Consider the following 26,913-nt stretch of genomic DNA (forward strand, 5'->3'; position numbering starts at 1 on the left):
TGTAACTGATACGGGATTAATTGAGGAACCTCGCTTGCGATTAGGTACGAACTTTCGGAGACTCACGATCAGGATCCGAATCATCGTACGGACGGGACTCCACCGCCGTTACCAGCACGACAAATCCATCAGGGAATGACACCGTCCAAAAATTCAGGGACGAAGATAAAAGAACAACGAGAATCGCATTATTCGAGCGCAAAAGCTCTCACGGAAAGTGTAAAACAACATTACAACAATCAACACGATCATTACGCAAAAGAAAACAATTACGTGTCGCCTCGAGCGATTCACGAGAACGTCAGGCATCAAGATAATAATTATTCGAGAATCGAGAACAACGGCTGTGTTCGTAGCAACGATCACGTTACGACGAATCACGTTAAGATCCAGAAAGAAAAATACGAAATAAAACACGAGAACATATACGCGTCGCAGCGTGAATTACATAAAAACGATGCTCCGACTCAGCAACATACTCATCAAAAATTAGCTGCGTCGAATTCATTGCCACTAGCTCAGAACGTTGGCTACAGCCTTCCAAAATCTACGAGCAACAATAATCTCATGAGATACAACGAGTACGATCAAACGTCGCACGATCGTAACACCGTCAAGTACGAGTACGAGGTGGCCGGTATCGTTTCCACCAGTAGAAACGCAAAAATCGATTACGAATTGAGAAATCCAGTTGAGCGTACGTCAAAGTACGAGTACGATGGTAAAAACGGTGGATTGAAACACGAGCACGATGCCAAAAATGTGACTGATCGTAATTCAAAGTACGATTTGTACGACGAGAGAAACGACGATAGAGCGCGATTCGAGCAGAGCAGTCGATCCCACGACAAACGCTCGAGCGCTTACGAGCTTATGGATAATTGTTATGACCATCAGTCGGCGCAAATGAATGAGAAAAAAATTGACGACATGAACGAGGCTAATCGCGATTCAGTGCGATACGATGTTTCTCATGATTTCAAAGTTGGCGAGAAGGTCACGTGTCTCAAGGCGAGCATAACCGAACGCGCTGTACCTCACAAAGTCAGTATCGAGTACAGACCGAAAGATTTTTCATCGAGCTTGCCACCGGAAATGAGAATCACCGATGGTAATTGTACTGACATCTCGACGTTACCCAGCGAAGATGAGCTCTCCAACGGTTCGGGCAATGTCTCGCCGAGACTCCGACGAGCGAGCAAACACCGCGGTGGTAATTTGGGATCTTCTAATGGCAGCTCGAGGAATCAAAGCCCCAGACCAAAACCTGGCGTTCGCTCTTCACATAGAAACTCTGCGAATCTCACATCGAGTACGCTTCAAGAAGATCTCATGAAATTGATTAATCCGGACTTTATCGCTGACGACAGTCAAACAACAAACAACAATATCTCAAACACCATCGAAAATGGTCAAAACGCTACTAACAGAATCAACAACAATAATTTACTGGAGATACAAAACCGATGTCGATCTCGGGAAAACCTTTGTGGCAACAGTGCTACCACACTCAGCGTTTTGCCCGTTAACGGACAAGAAAATGGAAATTCAGGATCGGAAGTCATACTCACAATGGCCAGACCGGCTACTGTCATTTCTAACGCTAGTACTGCCTCGAGTCCCGCGCCGAGCGAGAATAAGATGTCGAAGGAAGAGAGGTAAGGATGTTCAGGTTCATAATTGGAGATGAACTGGAATTTAAAAAAATCAGTTACATAACATTTTTTTTCTATTTTATTTATCACTCTTTTGTTCCTCGCAGACTCTCACCTCGCGTTACAAAACTACCCCACGCGGTGACAAAACCGTCGAACAATTTAACAACGGTTGATCTTCAATCTGAAAACGACATTGAATGCTGGAGCAATCATCATAACGAACCACAAGGACGATCAACGAAGCAGCACCCTTCAGATTGGAATGAAGAACGAATCTTGACAGGCGTCAATCCAATCCCGTTAGTTGGCTGAATTTTATTTCATATTTTCGTAATGAATGACGAACCTTTCAGCACAAATTAATTGCATTGGATTTTTGACCTGAATTTGATTATTTTATCAACAGGAATCCCGCGTCTGAACTACAGACACATTTGTCAACATTGGAGCTCAGAGTATCAAGGGAAACTCGTCGACGATTGTCTCTCGAGGATGAAGTGCGCCGTCTTCGGGAAGAAAATCGTCGACTGCAGGATGAGAATCACGCGGCCGCCCAGCAGCTCCGACGCTTCACCGAATGGTTTTTCCAAACGATAGATCATCAATGAAGGATCGACGAGAAGAGAAATTGGAAATTCAATAAATCCCACGATCGCTAGTATTACAAAAATCCACATGGACAACCTGATTTATTTGTTTTGTAGCTCGAGCGCGAACTTTCCGATGTTAAACGCAGTATTAAAAATCATCCATGATGTGCTCTCTTTACCGAAACAGACAATTCTATTCTTTACTTTCTTATTTCTATTTTGAATGACGAAGACGATCATACTCTTCGGTATCAATATTATATTATACGAGCAGAAGCATATTAATAGATGCAATTTCCGGATGTACGAAAAAAAGACTCAAAAAAATTCATTCAACGTTATCTCGTAAAATGTTAAATCTACATTAATTTCGTACAAATGATTTAAATCACAAGATCGTTGCGCGTATAATCTCTGGAAACGACCAAATGACCAAATATTTTTAGCATGTTAAGAATTTATGCATTAATTCATCTATAATTTATTATATATATATTTTATATAGCAGTACAATGTAAAGAAAAAATGGTCGATTTAAAATTATGTAGCTTTCTTTAATCTGTTTAATTTGAAATGTTCAACCTGAAATTACGATGAAATGGTATGATCTTGTTTCATGCGGAGTCTTATCCCCTTAGCGAGCAGAAAATCAAATATATGATTTTCCAATAACGTTAGAGACAAACGATTTGTCGAGAATAATATAAAACTGTCAATAAAGAGAATTATCTTGATGAAAAATGTATAATACATGATCCCCGATCAAGCGCCATGATTCAGCGTGCGGGGAAGAAGAGGGGAAGAAATAGTTGTACGATGAATAAGAAATTCAGAATCGTTAGAATAAAATAGTTTATTGTAATCCACAGAAAAAAGACATTTTTTTATTAATGCCTTTTACAACTCACTGTACTGTCCGGTTAACAATAACTGCAATACTACATTCTACTCGAAAACTGTTGAGGTTACCATATGAATGTCGAAAGTAGAACATTGGGCGTATAAGTCGAATGGAGAACATGGTCCGAGTTCTACAGAGACGTTAAATACATTTCAAAACGTAGACGACAACGTCTATTTGTGTACATTTTTATTATTGTTTATTTTTTTCTTTCATTCTTGTCAAAATGCTCTCTGGTTTATGATCTGACGATTCGAGTGATTACACGCGTAGGAAGGACAGACATATCCAATATTCCCCTTACAGTTACGAATAGATTGTAGTTAATATATGTTAACGTATCTGTGTCGTTATAACATATCACGGATGCTGCGCTTTCGAGGAAGCTTCTGTTTACTTGTATTACCATTATTTTTATTTCGTTTCTTTTTTTTCTTTTTTAAGTACATAAAGTTTTCTCAACGGATATTAGGGTACAGGGAATTTTTTGCCTTATGTTCATATCAGCGTCTTATGTCTCTAGTTATATGCCCCACGTGGTTGTAAAAAGATTTCTTTCTTTTTCTTCATTATTTTTTGTTGATACTGCTTTTTTTATATATATATCTTTCGATTAACATGCTCGTACAGTTTGTTTCAATGGAAGTTAAACGACTGGGGACACAACTGAATTTAACGACGAGATCCAACGAGTCTGGTGTACGTTCCATTATACAATATATAAATATTTTTTATGCATATGTATCGATATCGATAATTTTTTTATTGGTTTAGTCTTCCGTTTTTTTCATTCTTATATGAATTCAATCATTTGTCCCAGTCTTTAAACTTCGTCATTTATTAGCATCCATCTTATTTTTACCTTTCACTCGCAATGATATTTTTCTTTTTTCTTTTTTCCTTAATTGTTGTATTTACTCGTATAATTCATAAAGAGTGGTCCACGACAGACCAACTAGCTGCTATACCCAATCAGGTAATCTTGTGCGCTAAGAACAATAGTTATTTATTTTTATTATTTGCGGGAAGCAAGTATTCGCTCTGTACGTTGAGGTACCGCACATTTGAGCGCGTCAGACGTATTTTAGATAGGAGGAAATCTACTTATTTACCCACGAGATTGTTAAAAAACATATTACGTCAATCGCTCTACCACAATCTGAGGAATAGCGACTTTTTTATGGCACACAAATATCTTTCGATACGGGCTGAAGATTTGGCGATATGAGGATAAGTATGAATGGACAAAAACGTGCTCGAACGAAATGTCGGAGATTTACGTGAAAAAATTCACTGGAAAAAAAAATATATATATCACGGAATGAACTTTCTTTTTCTTTCGAAATAATTTTTCAAATCTTATTGAAATTAGCGCACAGGGTAAACCTATTTGATGGACAACTATAATTTTTTGTTACATCGATGTCCAAGTAATTGAAGACACATTCAATTGCCTTCTTTTAAATGTTTTTACATGCATGCGTATACGAATCAGAATTCGGAACGTTTTTTTATCTCGAAATAGTTAGGCTGACCATGATTATGAGAGGAAAGTGGAAAAAAGAGAAAAACGTAGCAAAAATGAATACAATTTGGAAAAGATTTCAATGAATTTTAAATCACTGTCCTTCCAGCTCTCTCGACATCTTCAAAAATGGTGTCAATTTTTCCTCTGTTTTTACTCGACACATTTCTGAATTATTACATCGTTGGTGCTCCTTCGTTACGTGCATGAAAAATCATCTGTGATAAATTACGCCACCTTAAATCCTGCCACATGTTTCATAATACCCTCGAGTATTACCTTGTCAACAAATGTAATTGCTTCTGTGTCGTAAACGTGTGAGAAATGCAAAAACGTACAACTCAATTATCACGCGCCCGTTGAGGAGCTTTCACCTTGTGTTTCAGTTTTTCTCTTTTATTTTAACGCCATCGTGAACCACTACTGGCATAATTGAATCACCGATCAAATTTTCTTTCTTTCTCTTCGTTTTTTCACTAATATAAAAATACTGTTTTTTTTTTTTTTAATATATTTTTTTTATACCACTAGGTATTATTATGCACATCGTTGGAATCTCCTACGCGATTCGACTGAATCGAACCCTATAATGCATCGTCGATAATGAAAATAAAAGTTGAATGAATTCTTCGTTCGTATCTAGGATGTTTGTTAAACGTTTTTTTCCTACGGATACTCATTACGGAACTTCTGTAAGTAAAAAGTGTGATGATAACGAAAGTTTCGCGTTTAAGAGAAGCTACTTTTACAAAAAATAAAAAGTCTGAAAGCAATCACATAAATAATTATAAACGTAATTATGAAGCAATGATTCGTTGAGATATTTGAATATAAGCCAAACTGCTTAAAATACTGGGAATGGCGATTTTTGCATTTCGTTCTAATTGTTGGCTGTACTCATCGAGTGATCCAATCATTCGTTCGCTCGCAATCATTACAAATTTAGTGTATCAAACATCGCTGAAATTCGATTCGAGCACAAAGACTGCCACGTTATGTGCACCGTAGCACATAATTTCCTTGAAAAACCTGTCAATCCGTCATACACTCGTTAAAATTCAATTGGCATGGAAGATACAAAGATAAATATCCCTTCACGTGTTTGGAAAAATCTCAAAGAATAGGCATGTGGTCTTGAATCGAAAATCATTACAAATTAAACGAAGTGATGGATCACTCGGCGTAAGAGAGAGAGAGAGAGAGAGAGAGTTTATGTGTAATAACGTATCAACGATGATTTAAAAACAATCGTCACTCTCCATTAATATTTCGTGAAGCGAGAGAAGAATGCAATGTTGTTTAGTGGCAAGCATTCTCTCGTATCGGCATCACGATTATAATTTTTCAAAGCAGTCGCCCTTTTCACATCCATTTAATCGGTATAACACTGCAAGTATATAGTCACTCATCGATCAATCCGTAAACACGTGATGAGAAGCAAATGGACGAGTTTGCTCTTCGCCACGATTCGTTTACTCGTGTCACCAATGATTATTATTCCTTTTCATTTTTTTTTTTTTTAATAGTATTATATATCGTACAGTATATAATTCAGCATCACAGTAAGATAGCGCCCTTCATTATTACGTGATCGTTGATCTTCCTTGGATCATTTTCATCAGTATTCTTCATCTTTTTATATTCATACCGGTTTAACAATCTATACCTACAACAACCCGTTTCAAACATTGTGAATTCTCTTGAAAAATCAAGTAAACGAACTTAAAAAACCCTGTCCGGGACAATTTCATACGCATCATCATAATCAGGACAGCAATATCGACATATTTGCGGATACGAAAAAAAGTATCATGTACAGAGTGCAAAGAAATCAAATTGGACGAGTGGTCTATAAAAATGTGAGAGTTGCAAAATAATGGCGTAAAAAATCATAAGCTGATAATTATTGTATAATCGGCAATAGCAAGAGATTATGAGACGAGTGAGATTACCACACCATATGCGAACAATATCGCCGCACTGTTTCATCTTTCATCCACGCGTGGAAAATTATTTAAAAAAAAAAAAAAAAAAAAAAGCTTGATAAATAGTTAGCTTATAGGTTAAATTTTAAAATAAATAATTATAAAAATAAGCGAGCATTACATGCCGATAATATACCCTCTGGTAAAATGATTAAAAGTTCATTTTCACCACTTACATAGTGGAATGTCGTGGTTTACCACGATATTAGACCGAATGAAGCTCGTCATTCCAACAGAGAAGAGAAAACATACACGAGAAAATGAATCTTTAACTACTGCGTGAAAAACAGTGATAACGACCACTCTCATTAGTCGTAATTTATAGTGCAATAGATTATATGAAACAACTTTGAATCAATAAATAAGCAAACGGTGCAACAGGAGCTTAGACATACAGGAGTTTTAACATCTATAATCGATGGATATTCATGGATGAAGATCGCGATCGTATTTGCTTTTTTGCAATTTTGTTTTTCCTTTCTTCATTTTCATTATCGCTAATATAAATAACCACGATGCCCAACGGTCTCGTATAAACTTTAAAGTCACACAACACTCGGATCTTCCGTACTTCTGTGATAAATGAGAATTGACCAAAAAAAAGGAAAGAGGGCAAAGAATTGCCTAATTTCATGAACATGGCTGCCATTAGTGGCTTTGACGAGGACTACGTAGTATGTTAGACGAGACACGAGCACCGAGACAGTTCCAAATATTTTCTTTAACTTATATGAAGATAAAACGTTTTTGTACTTTTCTACGCACATTTTTCTCATATGCCTACACTCTACCCTAGTTACACTTAACGGCGATGTGTATCGTAAACTTATATCGTAAAACATGCTGTTTTTTTTTGCTTTTTTGTTTCCGTACTGGCTGCGTAAGTTTCAGATGCAATTCGTATCGTTTATAAATAATTGTACAGGTCGGTTAGCACAATTATGAGATTTTTTGTCTTTCTTTTGCATGCTAAACGACTAGCACCATGAGATAAGATACCACGTTCGGGTAAATGTGTATAATGCGGTCAACTATTCACTACTTTGAAAATCAGGCATCAAGTATATTTTGACTGAATATCTCGATAAAAAAAAAAAAAAAGAGGTGAGAGAGAAATAACTGCAAGAACTCCCAGAGATTCGATGAGTAATATAAAATAATTTCAACGGCGATGGCCGTGAACGAGGGTTGTTCGTTCCCGAATACCGGAATAGAGAATAACATTCTTACCGGGAGACACATAATGCGAAAAGAGGAAAACGCAATTTTCGTTCAGTGCCTCACGAGGGCCAGAACAATAATCGAAGAGCTTATTCTATTCCAGACTAATCGCGACGTGTCCTTTTAGGACGTTGACTCACCCCGACGTCTTCGCTGCCTCGGAGTTTTTTACCAATTTGTACCTGACTCTGTGCCGTAAGTTGAAGTGAAATAGCGTGAGTGTTGAGTTTCTCCGCCAGTAGTAAATCCTTGAGACCCTTCATTTTTTGACTGTAGAGAATGATTTTTGGTTTCTCATCTTCCTCGTCGAGCTCAACTTCCTGATCAAGGTGATTTTCCTGGGAAGTTGACGGCGCAGGTGGCAGCGAATTTTCCGGTGGCGCGACGAATGGCTCGCCATCTCCTTGTAATAGATAATCCCTGTTGAGAATTTTTTCACTGCATGCAGCGGTAAGCGCTTGAATACCCGGATGCATCGGAGCTGGATTACCGGTGACTTTAGATTCAAGACTTTTGATCAAATCTCTTGCTGTACTCCCGCGCTCTTTAGTCTCACAATAATTGTTGTTGTTGTTGTTATTGTTATTCAAAGATTCGTCGGTACACGTGTCACGCTTATGACTGTGAGGCTTTTCATCCTCCGATTTAGCGTCGACATCGTAACATTCGATGACAACTTGAGCACGAATGCTAGCGTCAAATTTTGATATCGTGTTTACAAGCGGTCTTGCCCAGCCTATATGAAGGACCGGAGTATTAGCTCCTTCCTCCCATTGGCATATGCCATCGTAAAATCGCAGCAAATACGCGAAGCAACGTGGCTGTCTTAATAATCTTTCATCCGCCCTCACTGTATGCGGTATTAGTTCGTTCGCTATCTCCAATAATTCCTTGTATATTTCTCCATCGTCTCGCGAATAGTCGTATCTGTACAACATTTCATTACATTGAAACACCATGAATTCGAATAAGATTTAAGCTGTACCGAACATGAACCTACTTTCGTAAAACATCAGCCGCGTCAGCCCAAGATGAAAGAGCATTCGCGTGTAAACCGTGTCTGTATAAGTAGCCTCCTTGATATGTATACGGATATACATGAGCATTTCCATAATATTTCCTCGCCGAACGTATTGCTTCCTAAATGAATTTCAAATATTTAGAATGATATATACAGTCAAGATTGACTAATTCGTGCTTTGAAAATATTTAACGATGTATCAATTTTACCTGGAATAAATCGATAGCTGGTGGTCTTCCAGGAGTGGGTGCAGCTTCCTCTAAATCTCCCAGATTACCCAATGCCATGGGATATTTCGCCAAATGTCCAAGATCGTACAAAAGCCACAAAAGTTCTTGTTGTAGCAGCGCAACTTCTGCAGCATCCGCTGTTGCACTGAGACTAGGATTTATGGCTGATACTATCGTCGCTACTTCCATCGCTCTTGTACACACAACAGCTTGACCATTCACATAAAGCCACGAACGAGAAGCCACTCCTGCTTCGACCGGCTGTCCTCTCTTATCTTCGTTACCCTTGCCTAGTTATACCCATTCAATTTTTATTATGCATACAGAAATAGTATGACATTTCTATTGATAAACAATACACTTTTATAGATACATGCAGCAAAAACTGGCAATACGAAGATATGATGTTTGACCCTAGCAAGCCACATTTATTTTTCATGCTACACATTAATCACTGAATTTCAATGCCTCAGGCTAAAATTTGGTGTTCTAGGATTGAAAATTACACAATTGACTAACAATGTGAAAATATTTTTTCATATAAGAATTTACTATCACCATAGAATTGATTTGTCTATTCATGCAGGATACTTTCTAGTATTATGAACAATTAAAAGAACATTGGGATTTGAATATAAAGAAAATGAAAGAGGAAGAACAAAGATTTTTATTACATATATCATTTGAGCTGGTAAAAAAATCTCAAACTATTCAATACTAAGATTTTTTACCATTTTTTTCATCTTCAATGCATGTTGTCATCTACTAACCTCACATATTTCAAAATTATCAAAAAAGCTTCATCTCTTTTCAAACCTTTTTGATTGCTTACTATCAAGAAAATAGAAGGCAACAATTGATATAAGAAGGTAATTTTGTTGATTGAGCATTTTAAATACAGTGACTCTCGTTAGATGCACAATGAAATGAAATAAAAGAACTATTCTTTCAATCAATCTTTGTATTCAAGATTGTCTTCGGCGTGAATAGCTATAAATTAGTTTTTTAGCAGAGCACTAGTATATATTATTTCTCCAGAATTTCTATCCATTAACAAAGAAAATGCTTGTTATCGCTCGAGTTAGGTAGATCTGCAGAAAGCATATCAGAAGCAATCAGTACATATATCCGATAGAAAAAAGGAAATGTTTTTTCTAGTTTTTGACTTTTGGTAGAAAATAAGAATTCATCAATTGGATTTTTACATTCTTCCTCCATTTCTAAATGCTGAAGGTACAGTCAAAGGAAATACCTCACGTCTATAGTGTTAAGGTAAAGAAAATTGTGAATGTGGGTTAGCTCTGCGTCGGAACATCATAATTTTGACCCTTTTCACCGATGTGTATACACAAATATTTGGAAATCACTCTAAGTGTTTCTAAAAGGTTGCAACTTTGAGAAATTTGATGAAAACTGAAGATTTACACGGTTCACAATAGATTTAGTATTCGTAAAAAGAAAACTAACCGTGCCAAGTGACTTCAACAGTTTCAGTACCATCCTCGCCGTAAACGACCCAGGCATGATCCTCGGACATGGCCAAATGAACATCCTTGAAGCCCAAAACTTGACAGCCGGCAACAACGGCAAAAGCAACTCCAAAACAATCGAGTTTGTTTGCAGTTAAATAGCTGTAAAGACTCTGCAAGTGTGCGCGATCTTTGTAGTAACTCCTCGTGAGTGAATTCCAGATAACGTCGGAAACTTTTTTAACAAGATCTCTTGTAGCGTATTTACTGTCGTAAACGGTAAGATCAACGGCACCTTTCACAACAGCGTGAAATTTATCGTAAAGCGCTTCAGCAATATGATATTCAACCGCTGGAAGTTTAGGCTCGTCGTAAACAGTACTTTCTTGTGACGCGAAAGTACGGTTACAGGTTAAAGAATTTTCAACGGCACCAACGAGTATGGAAAGAAGTGCCAGATCAGGTTCACTGCTGTTTTCCAATTGATTTTGAAATATCTGTACAATCGAGGATATACTTTGTACAGGAAAAAGAGACTTGTCTTCATCCCGAAAACCCGCCATGTCGCGACCAATACCAAAAGACGACGACTGTGCCACAGATTTTCTCATGGGGTTGACATCTTCGTCTTTCGTTTCTATTTTGACAGAGACCTTCATTCGTTCTTTCGATTCTTTTTTCTTATTAAACATATATTTTATCTCAATATAAACTTGAATTATTATTTACGACGGGAGGCGGTCAACACTATAAAAATATTTTGACAATTATGTCCGTACGACGGAAGTACGGCATTTCTTTAATCAACGTAAGAAAATCATACCGCACAAAACGGCATACGCTCTGGTCGAATCTAGCGGCATGCCGCCACTACGACACATTTTTTTGTTTTTTTTTTTTTTACGACTTTACGACGTGACTTTCGATGCGTATATTCTCGCGTCGCGCGCGCCACAACGCCATCAAACGACACCTGCTCCAACAACACTCGGCCAGGCGGCTAAAAACTAGAGGGGCGGCGAGTTGGAACGACGCTAGTGGCCTCTGTTCAAGGTTAATGAAAAAGAAGCATCCAGCACCTTCGTGAACTCGGCCGACTAATTTTGAATTTCTGAAATTTTTTATTTCCTTGTTTGCACAAAAATCACTTTTCCATTAAAGTCGTATTGACCCGCATCATGTCATTTATAGCCTTATTACAGTGCGCTAATTTCAGTTAGCTTGAATAATGTTAAAATGTTACAATTGCAAAGCCAATCAACAGACATTTTCTCACGATTCTGACACTAGTGACTCTCTAGTGATAAGACGACGAGCAACTAATTCCCGTGAATCCCGTGTATCCCGTGTCGTTGTTGCCTGACACTTCATGCGCAAGAAGCAGTAAACCGGCTTAACCTCTGTTATTATTGAATACTAAAAATAATTATAAGTATAAAATCTTACGATGGCAGCTTTTGAAGGTAATAAGAAATTTCCTTATTTTCTTCACCGATTTATTAATTTAATCGATTGATTGATTATAGAAATGGGAGTTTTGCCTGAGATAGCCAAAGCCACGGAGGAACTGGAGTGGACGTAAGTTTTATGATGAATATCGAACTACTCGTAATTTTTGGAATGATCAGTAAATAATATCAGATTTAATATTGCAGTTTGTTGATTAAATTGTGAAATTTTATCAACAAAATGTAGAATAGATCTAAAATTTGTATGTATGATCACCATCGGACATTGAAGAAGATTCTTTCCTATTGATGTATTTCCTTTATTATAAATTGTTTTTCTTTATAATTTGACAGCCTTCCAACGGACGTTCAGGCCGAGGCTATTCCATTGATTCTGGGTGGTGGTGATGTTCTTATGGCTGCAGAAACTGGGAGTGGTAAAACAGGAGCATTCTGTCTACCCATTCTCCAAATTGTTTGGGAAACATTAAAAGATTTAGAGTCTGGAAAAGGTTCTTCACAGTCTACCGCTCGAGCTTCCCAAAGTACGATATAGTCTTGTGGAAATCAACAAGATAAATCTATTCTTTCAATATAAAAATTATCGATAGTACACTTGATATTGTACTTAATAAAATGATTAATTACTTTGTTCCATTTGTATAGGTACTCAATGGGGACTCAGCCTGTTTGATAGGGGTAAAGCCATGGCTGTAACACCCGACGGCTTGCGTTGTCAAAGCCGAGAACAAAGAGAATGGCATGGTTGTCGTGCCAATAAAGGAGTTCAAGGCGAAGGCAAATTTTTCTATGAAGCTACAGTCACTGACGAAGGCCTGTGCAGGGTTGGATGGTCGATGTCTCAGGTAGCGAATAGCTTCCATCTCAAAACAATCAATTTCAAGTCAAATTTTGATTTATCTAAAAACTTAAGCTTCGTCTTACTTCTTTCATGCATAACGAAAAGCATTGATGTTTGTTTACAGGCAAGTCTAGATCTGGGAACTGACAAATTCGGATTCGGCTTTGGTGGCACAGGCAAAAAGTCTAACGCCAAACAATTCGACAGTTATGGAGAGCCTTTCGGCATGCACGATGTAATCGGATGTCTTTTGGATCTCGAAAAGGGGGAGATACGTTTCACAAAGAACGGCGTCGATCTGGGTCAGGCATTCGTTCTAAATGCTCAACAGAAAGGACAAGCTTTTTATCCAGCGGTTGTTTTGAAAAACGCTGAAATGTCGTTTAATTTTGGAGCACAACCGTTTAAGCACGGTCCGCCGAGCGATTTCGTGGCAGTTTCGGCTGCACCGAAAAATTTAACGATTCCAAATCCTGTCAGTTCTGCTCAGAGTCGAGATACGAATTCGAAGCCCCTTAACAACGCCCCTCAAGCGATCATCATTGAGCCATCGCGAGAACTTGCTGAACAAACATACAACCAAATACAGAAGGTAATGAAACTCTAAATTTTGTCAAGACGGTTCTGTGGAATGCTATTAATTGATATAATTCTACTGCCAGTTCAAAATCCACGTGAAAAATCCATCGGTCAAAGAGCTACTCGTGATAGGTGGCGTTAACGTAAAAGAACAGATTGCCGTACTGAATTCAGGAGTCGACATAGTAGTTGGAACCCCCGGACGTCTTGAAGATCTCATCCAGGGCGGTTACCTATCATTGACAAATTGCAGGTAAACGCTGGACCGAAGAATCAATTCTCTCGATATATTCCAATAAATATTAAATTCGAAACTTTGCACAGATTTTTCGTCCTCGACGAGGCTGACGGTCTTTTGAAACAAGGCTACACCGAGATGATCAATCGACTCCACAGGCAGATACCGAAAATAACGAGTGATGGAAAAAGACTGCAAATGGTCGTTTGTTCGGCAACGTTACATGCCTTCGAGGTCAAGAAAATGGCGGTAAATTATTACGTGTTTCATAACGTTTATTTATTGCATATGAAATAAGTGGTTTAATAAAATGAATCTCTTATTGCTAGGAACAACTGATGCACTTCCCGACTTGGGTCGATCTCAAGGGAGAAGATGCTGTGCCTGAAACCGTGCACCATGTTGTGGTGATGGTTGATCCTCAGACCGACAAATCCTGGGCTAACCTACATCGACACATAGAGACCGATGGTGTCCATTATCGGGACAATATACGACCTGGCAACAACACCGCAGGTTAATTTAACAAATGTTTTCGTTAAATTCCTTTTTATTTACTGAAATACGACATTTTCTTATAATGAATATATTCTCCACAATTCTGGATGGCAGCAAAAATTGACAAATATTTGAAAAAATTAACAGATATGCGAAACAGAAAACTGAAAATACTGACGCTTGAGGGCATTTTTTTCAGAAACTCTTTCGGAAGCAGTTAAAATTCTAAAAGGAGAGTATTGTGTTCGTGCAATCAGGGAGCATAAAATGGATCGTGCTCTCCTTTTCTGTCGTACGAAGATAGACTGTGACAATTTGGAGCGTTATTTGAAACAAACCGGGGGCAACGAATTTTCGTGCGTTTGTTTGCACGGAGATAGGAAACCGCAAGAGCGTAAAGCTAATTTGGAAAAATTTAAGAGACAGGAAGTCAAGTTCTTGATATGCACGGACGTCGCTGCTAGAGGCTTGGACATAACGGGATTGCCCTTCAGTAAGCTGGTTTCATTGTTGAAAAAACACTCACTGTTGATTTTTATTTATTTCAAATTTGACATTAATCCAGTGTAATTCCTTGTAGTGATAAACATCACTTTACCTGATGAAAAATCGAATTACGTCCATCGTATTGGAAGAGTCGGTCGCGCCGAACGTATGGGATTGGCTATTTCTCTGGTTAGCAGCGTTCCTGAGAAAGTTTGGTATCATGGCGAATGGTGCTCGTCACGAGGCCGCAACTGCAGCAATACCAATATCACGGATCAGGGCGGATGCTGCGTCTGGTATAACGAACCACGGGTGAGGGACAACCTGCCATATAGACAATCTTGCATTGCTTTCCAAGAATAGATCCATTTTCCCTCAATTTTCCATGAACGAAATTCAAAATTGGAAATTATGAGCGTGTAATGTAAATAATATCAGAAACTGATAACTTGTGACGGAATTCGTAATTCTAATATCATGTTGGTTCTTTGCAGTATTTGGCAGAAATCGAAGATCACCTGAATGTGACGATTCAGCAAGTAGGTCCCGATATCAAAGTCCCCTTGGATCAGTTCGATGGCAAAGTGACTTACGGTCAAAAGAGAGCAGCTTTAGGTAGGCAGAAAAGGGGGAACAAGGATTTGCTTTTTACTGGAATGAGAAGAATGAGTCCAAAAATATTTCCTTTCGCTTTCCAGGCTCTAATTATCAGAATCATGTGCAACAAATGGCGCCGATCGTAACGGAGCTCGCCAAACTCGAATCGACAGCACAACTGACGTACTTGAAGAGACACATGACCACTCGTTGATCGAATGGTTCAGCAACATTTGACAAATGTTGGAGTCATCGATGACCCCGAATATCGAAAGTCGAGATCAAAGTGCCAGTGTCTTGGTAATCGCTTCAATGTAAAATAAAAACATTGAAAAACGCATTTTACGTTGCAGGTACCATTCAATTGTTCTGTTCCTCAATATTCATAACGGTTTTTTAAAATCTAATCAACTTTCGACGATAAATATAGAAATGTTTCAAAGTCGTCAATTTCGAAGTTGATGAAAATTTGTTATAACAAAGATTTTTAATTTCAGAGTCCTAACTGAAAATAATTATGCAATCTGTAAATTATGATTTCTTCCTTCAATTTTTGATAAAAAATAATAACTGATCGAGGATCAATTTGATTTCTGTTAATATACTTAAGAAACAGCTCAGATTTTTTTTAAATCGAATAATTGAACGAAAAATCTAACCTCACGTGGGTTTGTGTAGTCGAAACAAATCTTTTTTTATCTTGAATACATTTCAGTAGCTACAAAAATGTGAATTAAAGCGTTTTTATTATTTGACGGTGTTGGAAGATTCGAGTTGATGGAAAAAAAAAAAAAAAATAAAGACCAAAACACAGAGACATTTATCATTTATATAAGACATACGGTAAGTATTTATTGTATCTTTATAGTTTTATAATCGTATATGATTTTGTTGTTTTCTATACTTTAGTTACACAAACGTATGATACAGTGTCTCTGCAGCGTTCACACTTTTTTTCTTCAATTTTATTCCATTTCCTTTCATATTTATTATTTTTATTTCTCTTGTTTTTCATCGTTATATTTATATATGTATTATGTTCGACTCCTTTGTTAAATTACACATAATAATTCATACATAAAACTCCTGAATATTCCCAAAAGCAAAGGTAAATGACTAACTTATACAATATATGTATAAATCGTACTCTCCCTTATTTCTTTTTTATTCTCTCTCCTCTTTGTTTTTTATTTTTTGCTGTTGTCATTGAGAACCGTTTTCCCCCTGCATCCCAGGTATAGCAGTAGTAGTAATAGTAGTAATAGTAGTAGTATTAGTATTAGTAATAGTGGTGTAGGTGAAATTTCCCTCCAATCATTTTATTTGACTTGTTATTTTGTTGTCTCTTATTTCTGTCAATTTTTTTCCTGTGTGTCTAGTTTCCTTGGCGCTTTCGGTCTCGTGATATTCGAAAATTTACGGATGCATGAACGTCTCGCTGGTCTGACGCGACCGAGGTATCCCTTCTGCGTTCTCTCTTTTCCTGTTAATCGTTTCATATATCTATATATATGTATATATATATAGATTTTTAAATATTTTTTCTTATTTTCAAGATGTTTTAATTTTTGCGCAGTTGGTACATTCAACGACTGTCAACGACAGAATATCTTTATTCGCTAGTTTTTTAATTGATATAATAATCTATTACCTTAAATTGATGTGAACATTTTATATTCAAACAGTCATCACAGAATGAGAATGAAATATTATTTTTCCCTTTGTTTTTTTCTTTCTGTTTCATTTATTTACTTTTTTCAAATTATTTATTCACTTCCCTTTACTTTTTATTCCCTCTTGTAGGTTAGAAACGCGGTCGCGCATCCACATGTATTCTTCTCTAATATATACTCGCACACGCTGATTTTTTCATTCGCTCGCAATTAATTTAATGACATATACGCTATGCTGTATACGAATATACACGCATTTATTTCCACATTTATATACATGTATATTCTTATACGCATATTAATAATTTTGTTTATTATATATATATATTTGATCTACGATCCCTATTTCACGACCATATTATCGAATGGCTCCGGTGAGAAGAAATTTTATACACCAGAGGGCCTGCGCACGATTTCGGATTGTCCCGAATTTTTCACTGATTTAACATCGGTCCGCGGATATCTTTCTTCTCGTTCATTATGCAACGATCTTCGCCAAGTCTTCCGTCTCAATACTTCGAATATATATATCTGTCATATATATTGAGAAAGCATTGGGCAAATACGAAATTTTCATCAGTCGAAATTTCATCAGTTGAAACTAGATGCAAATCGCTCTAACGTATAGTCTCTTCTCCCTTCTGGCTCGACAAACCATTCGTCCTAAATGTGTTTACATGTATATTGCAAAATCTGTACGAGAAATAATAGAGAATTATTTGGTGGAATCGAGTGATCTCGATCGTTATTGATTTCTAACAAATTTTGTCGGAACATCGTCCGACACAGTCGCCATTTTATATCCGTACAGTCCATTGCGTGTTTTTTGTTTACGTGTCATTTGCGTTTACCGTTTTCCGTTCCTGTGTGTACGTGAGTATGTATGTGTGCGGGCGCGCGCGTAAATGCGAGTGTGAAAGTGTTATTCATTCCTAAATAGCATTATCAATAAATTGTTTAAATCTCGTAATGGTACGTATATCGTAATCGTATTATTTCTTATTTTCATTTTCGCATGTAACTTTAAATTCACTTGACGGGTATTTTGTTTGTATTTTCCTTTTATCTAAACATACACGCTAAGGATACACGCAACAACGAATTGAGGATGATCGTACGAGAATCTTGGAAGGGATGGGACTCTCGCGAGACACGATCCCGCGATTGGTAACTCATCTTCCATCTTGGTATGTTTTTCTTTTTCCTCCGTATACCGCGGAGTAGAAAAACAAATGAAAAAACGTATGAACGAAAAAAAGAAAGAATGGAAAACAATACGCGCAGCTCGTATTCGAAAAATTGGTTCTCGTATCTTTTTCTCCTTTTCACGCCGCGGTCATCATTTTTTCATACCACACACCGTAGCACGCTTATATTTAGATTATTTTTCTTTTATTTAATTATCTATTTCTCTTATGAAAGACGATATAGTTATTTTTTTCTTTTCACAAACAACTAACGGCAAAAGGAGAAATTTTCGTTCCCTATACGGTTTTTCCTTACGATTTAAACGAACGAGCGATTACTCTCCGTCTTATATATGGCATCCTTCTTTTCTCGCTCCTCGCGCTCTTCGATTACATTATTTTTTTTCTCTTATTATGCTTCTTTCATTAGTAGAGGGATGAATGCTTTACGCGAGTGACTTCTACTCGTCGAGGACGATTTTATCATTGTTGGCGCATTCCAGGCACAAACATATTTTTTTGAATGCATTTATCATCAAGTATTTCTGACGTTCGCGTTCTCTCGTTTTGTTTTGGTATAAGTATACTAATATACACCAAAACACGTTCGTGCGTGCGCTCGCGCGAGTTCGTATTTATGTTTTGAAATGCTTTGTTTTCAATTTTCCTCTCATTTGTATTCCTTGACTCGTGAGCACACACGCGTAACGGCTTTTTACGTACCTACGCAAAAGTTCGAGTTGTCGAAAAACAAATATACCCCGCAGAGAATCAGTTATTTATATATATTTGGCATATTCGTGCAAATAGGCGTTGGAATTCGAGTCGGGTAATAGTTTGATTTTCTTATCGCTGTTCGAGAGGTCTCTTTCAATGCGTGCCAAGAACGTACTCGGAAGACAAAAAAGGTGAGAATTTTAACCTCAATTCGCCATACTCGTTCGAAATTACTTCAACATTATTTCGTCACACTTCCGGATTTCCAATCCATTTTTCTCAAATATTCCGTTCGAAATGCCCGTAACCGGATCGTCAACGTTTTTGGTTTGATAATCATAATAGCAAGAATAATAAGGATAATAACGATACCTAATATAATTGATGTAGATAATTCAATAGAGGTAACGATTCCATATCAACATGACACTTTGTTATTTGATTTTTTGTCTTATTCTTATGCAATGTGATGTTCTTTAAATACATTTTATAACGAAAATTCATAATTTTGGCTCTATTCAAATTTCGCATAGCCCTCAACGGTCAAATCGGGTGTTTTCCCTCTCTTCCAGTCGTAGAAATGACGCAGTGTACGGACGCGCAACTTCTTTCATTTTCCGATGCCTCGCCATAAGTAAACTCGACGATTGAAAGACCGAACGACCAATTTCATTAACAATGAAGATTGTGAGTTTTTTTCCTAATGTCTTTAACGATTAATTGACGCAACTGAACGAAGCAAGGTTCACTACACCGACGCACAGTCTTTCCACAGTCGTCCAAAGTTGCTCGACGAGCAGCCACGGGATCGCAGTTCGCAGTACTTGGAAAAAACGTGACCATCGAATCCCGGTGATTCCCCGAAAAAATATGTGCGAACGGGGGCGAGTTCTTCCATTTTTAAGGTTATTTTTTCTTGCAAAAAAATTGGACAAATGGATGGTAAAGCTTTTCGTGTTTCCTCATCCGAGTGTACGACATTATGAAACATTTTGACATTAAAAATTACAGTTATGCGATCTGTTCCATCGTACATTTCATTCGATTAGTTTTCTTCTCTTTCTATAATAATATGTATTCCCGATAAAAACGACGAATACTTTTGTATCGCGAACATTTTCAGAGTGAATCCGGCAAATTACGTTAAAAATTCACATTCTATTATATGCTTTTTTTAATTTTTAAATATTTTTCTTTAGTCTTTTCTTCATGCTATCTAACGGACGTAATTTTATCATCGGAATTGACCTGAAAAATCCAGTGGGTTTGTATATGCGTCGATGTCAATAAAATTGAACCTCATTTTTTTCTTCATCTTTTCTCACCCAGTTCATCGCACGACGGGATACGAATAATCATAACGGCGAATGTTGCTGCAGGGACAATTATAAACGTCGTTTTCTCACTTGCCAACAACGAACGAGAGTCAGCGGTGAAATAATTTTTATTATTCTTTCCGCGAATTTGCGTTACTCGAGTAAATCCCGGTACTCGCACACGCAGCATTTCGTAGACGCGAACATAACCTTTTTCCTTCTCCGTGTCATGTGCGTGTGTATATGTGTGCATGGGCTGTGTTTACACGCGTGTATAGATATAGATATCGTTATATTTTAAGTTAATGGATGAATGTACATGTAGAGCATTCAGCTTATATACCAACATACGAACCAAATCCACACATACTTTTTCGGGATTATACAGAATTCTTCATTTTTGACTTTGTTTTCTTTGTCGCTTCTGTGAAGCTGCGTCACAACTAACTCGACGAGATAAAGATGAGGATGATAATAATAATAATAATAATAATTACAATTGCAATGGCGTTTTTTTATGATATTTTGTAATAATAAATTCTTTCACAATTAATTGAACATAGAAATCGCGAGAACGAATAAAAGTAAACTAGACATAACGAGGTGCAACGACGATAATATAACAACGGCTGACTCACGTTTTCATAACTGCTCCGGATCCTCAAGAACTAGTTTTTTCTCTGTCTAAATAAGCCGCATTGTTCTCGAAACGAAATGTGCCAAAATTGAGAACAAGTAAAGTTTTTTATATACCGAAAACTGGGAACGTAATCTCGTGAAATTCTTCGAATTTATGTGGCGGTGCGTTTTCGTCGTAACGAAAAGCTTCCTCACGGTTCCTCGGTATAGAGTCGTCGATTTACAAACGGTCAAAAAGATTCGAGCGTGTTAAGGTCGTGCGTATGTAAACATGTATTCCGGGATTCGGTTGTGCTTGTCATTCGCGCGGATGTATTGGGTCGTAATTGTGAAAAAAGATCGATTCGAGGGCAATTGGACAAATTTGGGTAGCCGTTAACCAATTTTGTAGGTTAACTTCGTTCTGTTCCGGTTACGCTGTTTCGCGTGATCTCCATTTCAGAGCGACGTACGCGTTATACAGCGAGCTTTTCTACGAGGCTTTCAAGACCAATAGAAAATTCTGAACGGGATCCGCGACAGCTTGTTTTGACTCGATTTTTTGAATCTTCGGCTCTCGTCATAACTTTCATAGTGTTCGCGCGAGTACAAAATATACACGGGTCTTCAGACGGATAATCGACGATTTAAATCCGACCGATAAGACGCTACGCTAGAGATCACTCGTGACGATTTACAATGAGAATGATGATCGTGATATTATTCAATCATAATAAGAATAGTGAGTGGACAATTCGAATGACGATTACAATCTGGCTAAATGAACGATCAACAAAAATGGGCGTGCGCTACACAAACAAGTGTAGTCATTATTGCACACTCGCTAACGAAAAAATCACAAATTACCTACTTCATTACTTATCTTTTTTTTCCGATAGTAATCAATATTCAAATATCTTGAAACATCGTTTTTTTTTAGTCCTCATTCTTTATTTTCTATATTTTCCATCATTTCGTGCTAAAGTCTCACTGAATTGCTTATTATTTTTTTTTCTTCTTCGTGTTTTAATTTGTTCTCGGTTCCAGTGGCACAACGAGAAATTACCCGATGATTGTTGCTTGCGAAGCAATATATATATATATATTCAATAATAAACATTTGGTTCACGCATTCATTCTCCTGCGCACTCTCTCTCGCTCTCTCTCGCTTTCCTCTTTTACACCGTCTCTCAGACACACGAGCGATAATACACGAAAAAATGTAATATGTGTTAAGGTCATATTTGAGTTTGTCGACTTGAAATTGACCATACGGAGCTATTGTATCGCAAACGAGTTTTGTTCGGTTTACTAGATTTAATACGGCTATTACTCTGTTTGTATTTTGTCCTCTTTTTATTTTGTAACTCATGAATTTTCGGGCTCTCAGGCATTAATACGACGACACACCGAATACTGTTTCCTAACGTTTTAAGATTTGTGTTTGCTCGTTTTTTATCTTTGTTAAATGCGTCTCGGCGCATTTCCTCGTCGAAATCTCGCTTAACCACACAATCATCATTGACTGTACAAAAGACGATTTATTTGCACTTCTGGGCGTAAAGCAGGATACTTGTGCGATCGGCGCGTATTGTTATTTTACTTTTCATCTTCTTTCGTGTTGTCATTTATCTCATTTTTTCTCGCTCTTTACTCGTCGAATCGTTTAAGACGAATTACAGGGCTTTTTGTTCCTCTTCGCGATCTCCGATTCAAATGTTTCGTCTATATTTCCAAACGTCATTCGCACACACGTCAACACGTACTAACATTCATTTACGGTTCTTCTTAGTTAATTCTCTCTCTTTCGCTTCCTTTTCGTTCGCTCGTTATTCAAGTTATTTGGTAACAGTACCATTGACAATTTACATTTATATATTCTTTTTTCATTTTCTCTATGGATTATCGTATTAATCGCCGGTTAGGAGATGCGTCGCGTGTTTTACACTGGGCCCAATCGGGATTGGGATCGGAAAAACGAACTGTGAATTTTTGCGGTATTCGATCGAGTCAACCGAAGAGAGTGAGAATTGAAGTATAAAATAAATCTTTAAACAATAACGCGCCGTAATAATTGTTGTAGTAATAATAGGAAATATAATATTAATAATATTAATATTACAGTAACAAGAGTTAAAAAAAAAACACTCGTCATCGCGTCCGGCATCAATACATTTTTGATTCTTTTTTCTATCGCTGATCTCACGTCGAGAGCGTGGATATTACATTTTTGTTTGCACTTTTGGTAACTCCATCGAGTACCAAGTATTTTTTCTCGATTATGTATTTATTACACACGATTGAAATAATAAGTGCCGTTCGAAATAAATCAGCTGCTCGCTATACATTGTGCTCGTCAAATACAGACACTCGAGGGATCGATCGCTTGTGAAATTCGTAATTGATTATCTAATAAACAGAACATTTCGTAACTGATAATTATTCTTTGTTTTTCGCATTACTAAAACCATAAAAGTAATTATAGTTCATATTATTATAAATAAGTTTACAAACTGTGGCTTCGTCGTTTATATATATATATTAATTGCATCATCATAATTATACATATAATTCAACATGCCCGTTTGCGACATCGATCCTATTATTGTTACGTGAAGATATGTGTGCAAATCAGGAGGTTTCTTTTTTCTCCGTTCGAGTTGCCGAATGTTTCGTTTATTTGTAGAGCGTATACGCATGACCTGTGATCCGACAAAATATTCCATGTTTTGAAGCGATCAAAATCGTGCGAAACTTCGAGATTTTCCTTTTTAACAAACAGAATAAAAAATCGACGTGTCTTTTTGTCCGAAATCATGATATCACTCTCAACATTGTCGTAATATCATTGGCGCGAGAAACAATTTTTTAGACGAGACACCGATATACTTCTCCTGGGAGAGAGATAAAAAATTTGAAGAAATTGCAACTGCTGTCCTACGAGCTTCGAGAGGAGAGCTGCGCTTTCCAAAAACTAAAACGAGAAAAAGGCGAGTTCTCGTTGAACGATAAGCAGGCTTGTGTGTGTGACTGGAAAACAAAAACCACGAGCCATGAAAACGTCGCATTTTCAACAGATCTCCTCTCAAAGTTTACATCGAAATGTTAACGCGAAAAAGTCGATGGATTAATACACGATGCGTAAAGAAAAATAAAAAGCTCTAATGTGGCGGAGTGAATTCGAACCGAGTGGGGAGTTGAGCTCGGTTAAGCTCGACATCAGCTCTTTGATCGCCATTTGCCAACGACCTTCGATCAACGTCTTAGCTCTCGGGTGAGTGACCTCCGTGGGAAGTGTTTTCAAAAATAGAATAATAACGACTAGTTTAATGATTTCATTAAAAGCTCTATTAAAATCTGTTAATCCGAAGATAAAACGGGTTTTTATGACTATGACGAGTCGTCTCATGGGAATTTGTGAAATTCGTCTTCATACGTAATGTGTATGGGTAAAAAGATATTTACACACATGTTTCTGATTACTGATAAATACGAAGAAAGAAAGAACGGGGGCGAGCCTGAGAAAGAAACACGCTTCGCAGTCGTGCTTATCCGTACAGATCTCAAAAACAGCGAATGAAAAGAAATAAAAATAAAAATAGTAAACTCATCGTCGTGGAAACGAAAGCGCGAAACTCGAGAATAGCTTTTTTCCGTTGCACTCGTAACGCGGAAATATAATCGAAATAGTGACCGATTCATAAGACGAGAGTCCTGCGAACTTCTACCCTGTACATATTTCATGAACCGTTTGGTTTTTACAATTAAAACGCAGTTGTAAATACTGTGAGGGGAAACGAAACAATTTACAAAATACTCTTGCTGCCAAAGAAGGCAGCGGGGAACAGCTGAACGACGGATCGAGATCGACGTTACTGTTTTTTTTTCTCTTTTCGATTTTCATGGCGCATGAGATTCGAAAGGTATACAATAATAGGCAATCGACCAACGTCGATCGAGAGAGATTCTGAACGATGAGACTGTTGTACAAAAAATAAAGATCGACTCCGACGGAGATTCAATAAAAACGAGGACAGAAATTCTTTTGAAAATTCTTCTGTGCAAAGGTTCACCATTTGTGACCGGAATGAAAAATATATCGATAATACGTTAACGCAATTGACTCGAATTAACAATAAAAATCATTTCTATTCGTTTGCTCTTCCTGTTTTTTTTTCGTCCCTTCATAAAAGTCAGTATCAACGTGCAAACCATACTTTACGCTATTCCGACTTGATAATTCCCTTTGAATATTGTAAATAAATGTAAAAAAAAAACGCAAACCATGTCGGAGAAAAATCGATAAATTTTTAACGTCAAGTTAGTGTCAGAATTATAAAAGTTTTAAACATCTACGGGGCGGTCTGGTTTTTTAGCAATGATGATGATAAAAATGCGGTCTTCGCACGAAATTTAGCATTTCGTAGGACGACGAAAATTCCTCGAGACACTAAAATAGCGAACGAAATGTAACTTCAAAGGATTGGAAAGCACCAAAGACCTTACATAAATTGAGGTTCGCTACTTTTCCGTAACACTCAGGCGGTAGGACTTGTCAAGCCTCGATTCATAGGTCCGCGTGTCAGGGAGAATTCACCAAGAAGATACAACTCTGGATGATAAATAAAAATGGGCTTGGAGTAATGAAATATTTCCATGCGAGTTCTAATCGTCTAACATAATTCCGATATTACTATGAAAATAAAACGCAGACGAACGACGATCAGACGGTTGTTTAAGGATATTTTAGTCCGCCAGCTGATCGGGAGCTAAAATTGCAAATTCGGGTAGAAAGTGTGCTCGTAAATAATGAATTTTGTCGGAAGAAAGGAATAAATGGATGTCTGGTAAGAAAAAAGCCAAAGAATATTGATGCACAAATCGATATGTCAGTGAAAGGGGCAAAGGGAGAGGGAGGAGGGGTGGGCAAGCATTTCATGTCCATCGACTATTCGAAATGGCATCGTCGTCGGTTAAATCCGGGATAAGCGTTTGCACACACAGGCACACGCCACGCATACATACACACAATACACACGAAAACTTGTGTGCACATTCTTCTTATATATTCTTATCCGTGTAGACGTTTATCGAAAAGTCACGAGAGGGAGGTTCATTTACCCGTTGACATCTACATTCTGTCTCACATATATTCGCGTATGATACAATCGTGATTCTAGTCCTCATCCTCTAGTTCTTTATTCCTGTTTATTATCCTTCTTGGTATATCTCGTTTTTCTTCCTTCTTTATTTCCTTTTTCTCTCGCTCTTGCACTCGCTCTCTTTCTCTCCGACGCTCGCACGCTCTTTTCTCTCCTGCTGCTTGAGACGTTCGTCAAACGGTGCAACCGTACGATATACGCAAGCGATGGAAGTATGATGCCGCGCCGTTCGACTTGTTTTTATCAGCATATTGGCTCGTAACTTAAGGTGACAACTCCGTGACATTAATGAGAAGATGGATCGATGATACTAGACGAAGGTAGAAACGAAGTCACAAGAGCTCGTATTGACGCAGGTGCATACGTTGAATGATGTCTCGACAGTCGTTGAACACTCTTTTGATGTTTTCCGTGTCGACGGCGCACGTGAAATGTGGGTAGCAATAATGTTTCCCATCCCCGCTTGCCGTACTTATGCGCTGCAAATCAATTTCATTGTTTCATATTTAACTTCAGTCATTTCACAACATTTGTGTCTGCTCAAACATTTTTTGGTGCAGATTGAATAACTTGTTTTTACATTTTCAAACGACGCTCGCTCGGTTACTAATATTTTTGTCAACTTCGACGGAAAAAATGGTGCACATTTGATTGAACGAAATAATGAAAATTCTTCGATAAATCAGGGCCTCTGGTGCGACTACTTTTTTCATTCAACATAACGCCGATGAACGCTAACGAGATACACTCGTCTACTGACGATTCGAGAGTGAAAGCTTCGATCATTTGAGCGCGGCGTCTAAAAAGTTGGCACGCAAACGTTGGAGCGCGCGTGTAATCGGTAGAGTACGCTGAAAACCGATTCCCCCGGAATCGAGTGAATAAAATTTTGATCGATCGGAACTTCGGTCAGTTACTTCGAATATACTCAC

General features: G+C 37.6%; 4 protein-coding genes across 6 annotated transcripts in view; 2 read left to right on the top strand and 2 right to left on the bottom strand.

Annotated features, from left to right (window-relative positions):
* Positions 1-3,110, top strand: part of LOC122407351 (signal-induced proliferation-associated 1-like protein 1) — a 46,899-nt gene extending 43,789 nt beyond the window's left edge. For both annotated transcript variants that reach the window (XM_043413509.1, XM_043413510.1), the window contains exons 10-12: positions 45-1,658; positions 1,763-1,957; positions 2,065-3,110. In XM_043413509.1, the coding sequence (XP_043269444.1) occupies positions 45-1,658; positions 1,763-1,957; positions 2,065-2,266 (2,011 nt within the window). In that variant the 3' untranslated portion in view covers positions 2,267-3,110. The remainder of the gene's footprint in view (positions 1-44; positions 1,659-1,762; positions 1,958-2,064) is intronic.
* On the bottom strand, positions 3,087-11,539 carry Mnn1 (menin 1). The gene is made up of 4 exons (XM_043413511.1): positions 10,599-11,539; positions 9,111-9,421; positions 8,881-9,020; positions 3,087-8,807 (listed from the first exon to the last, which is right to left on the bottom strand). Exons 1-4 carry the CDS (start codon positions 11,290-11,292, stop codon positions 7,985-7,987), a joined length of 1,968 nt encoding a protein of 655 aa, XP_043269446.1. The 5' UTR covers positions 11,293-11,539; the 3' UTR covers positions 3,087-7,984.
* A 339-nt stretch (positions 11,540-11,878) lies between these two features.
* Ddx1 (ATP-dependent RNA helicase Ddx1) lies at positions 11,879-15,648 on the top strand. Its single transcript, XM_043413441.1, has 12 exons — positions 11,879-12,063; positions 12,127-12,178; positions 12,403-12,593; positions 12,715-12,914; positions 13,035-13,502; positions 13,573-13,742; positions 13,814-13,976; positions 14,057-14,243; positions 14,425-14,718; positions 14,806-15,023; positions 15,206-15,326; positions 15,410-15,648. Exons 1-12 carry the CDS (start codon positions 12,048-12,050, stop codon positions 15,520-15,522), a joined length of 2,193 nt encoding a protein of 730 aa, XP_043269376.1. The 5' UTR covers positions 11,879-12,047; the 3' UTR covers positions 15,523-15,648.
* A 479-nt stretch (positions 15,649-16,127) lies between these two features.
* Galphas (G protein alpha s subunit) overlaps positions 16,128-26,913 on the bottom strand; it is a 43,879-nt gene continuing 33,093 nt past the window's right edge. For both annotated transcript variants that reach the window (XM_043413442.1, XM_043413443.1), the window contains exon 11: positions 16,128-26,460. In XM_043413442.1, the coding sequence (XP_043269377.1) occupies positions 26,314-26,460 (147 nt within the window). In that variant the 3' untranslated portion in view covers positions 16,128-26,313. The remainder of the gene's footprint in view (positions 26,461-26,913) is intronic.

This window comes from Venturia canescens, chromosome 2 (genome assembly GCF_019457755.1).
Source record: "Venturia canescens isolate UGA chromosome 2, ASM1945775v1, whole genome shotgun sequence".
Taxonomy (NCBI): Eukaryota; Metazoa; Arthropoda; class Insecta; order Hymenoptera; family Ichneumonidae; genus Venturia; species Venturia canescens.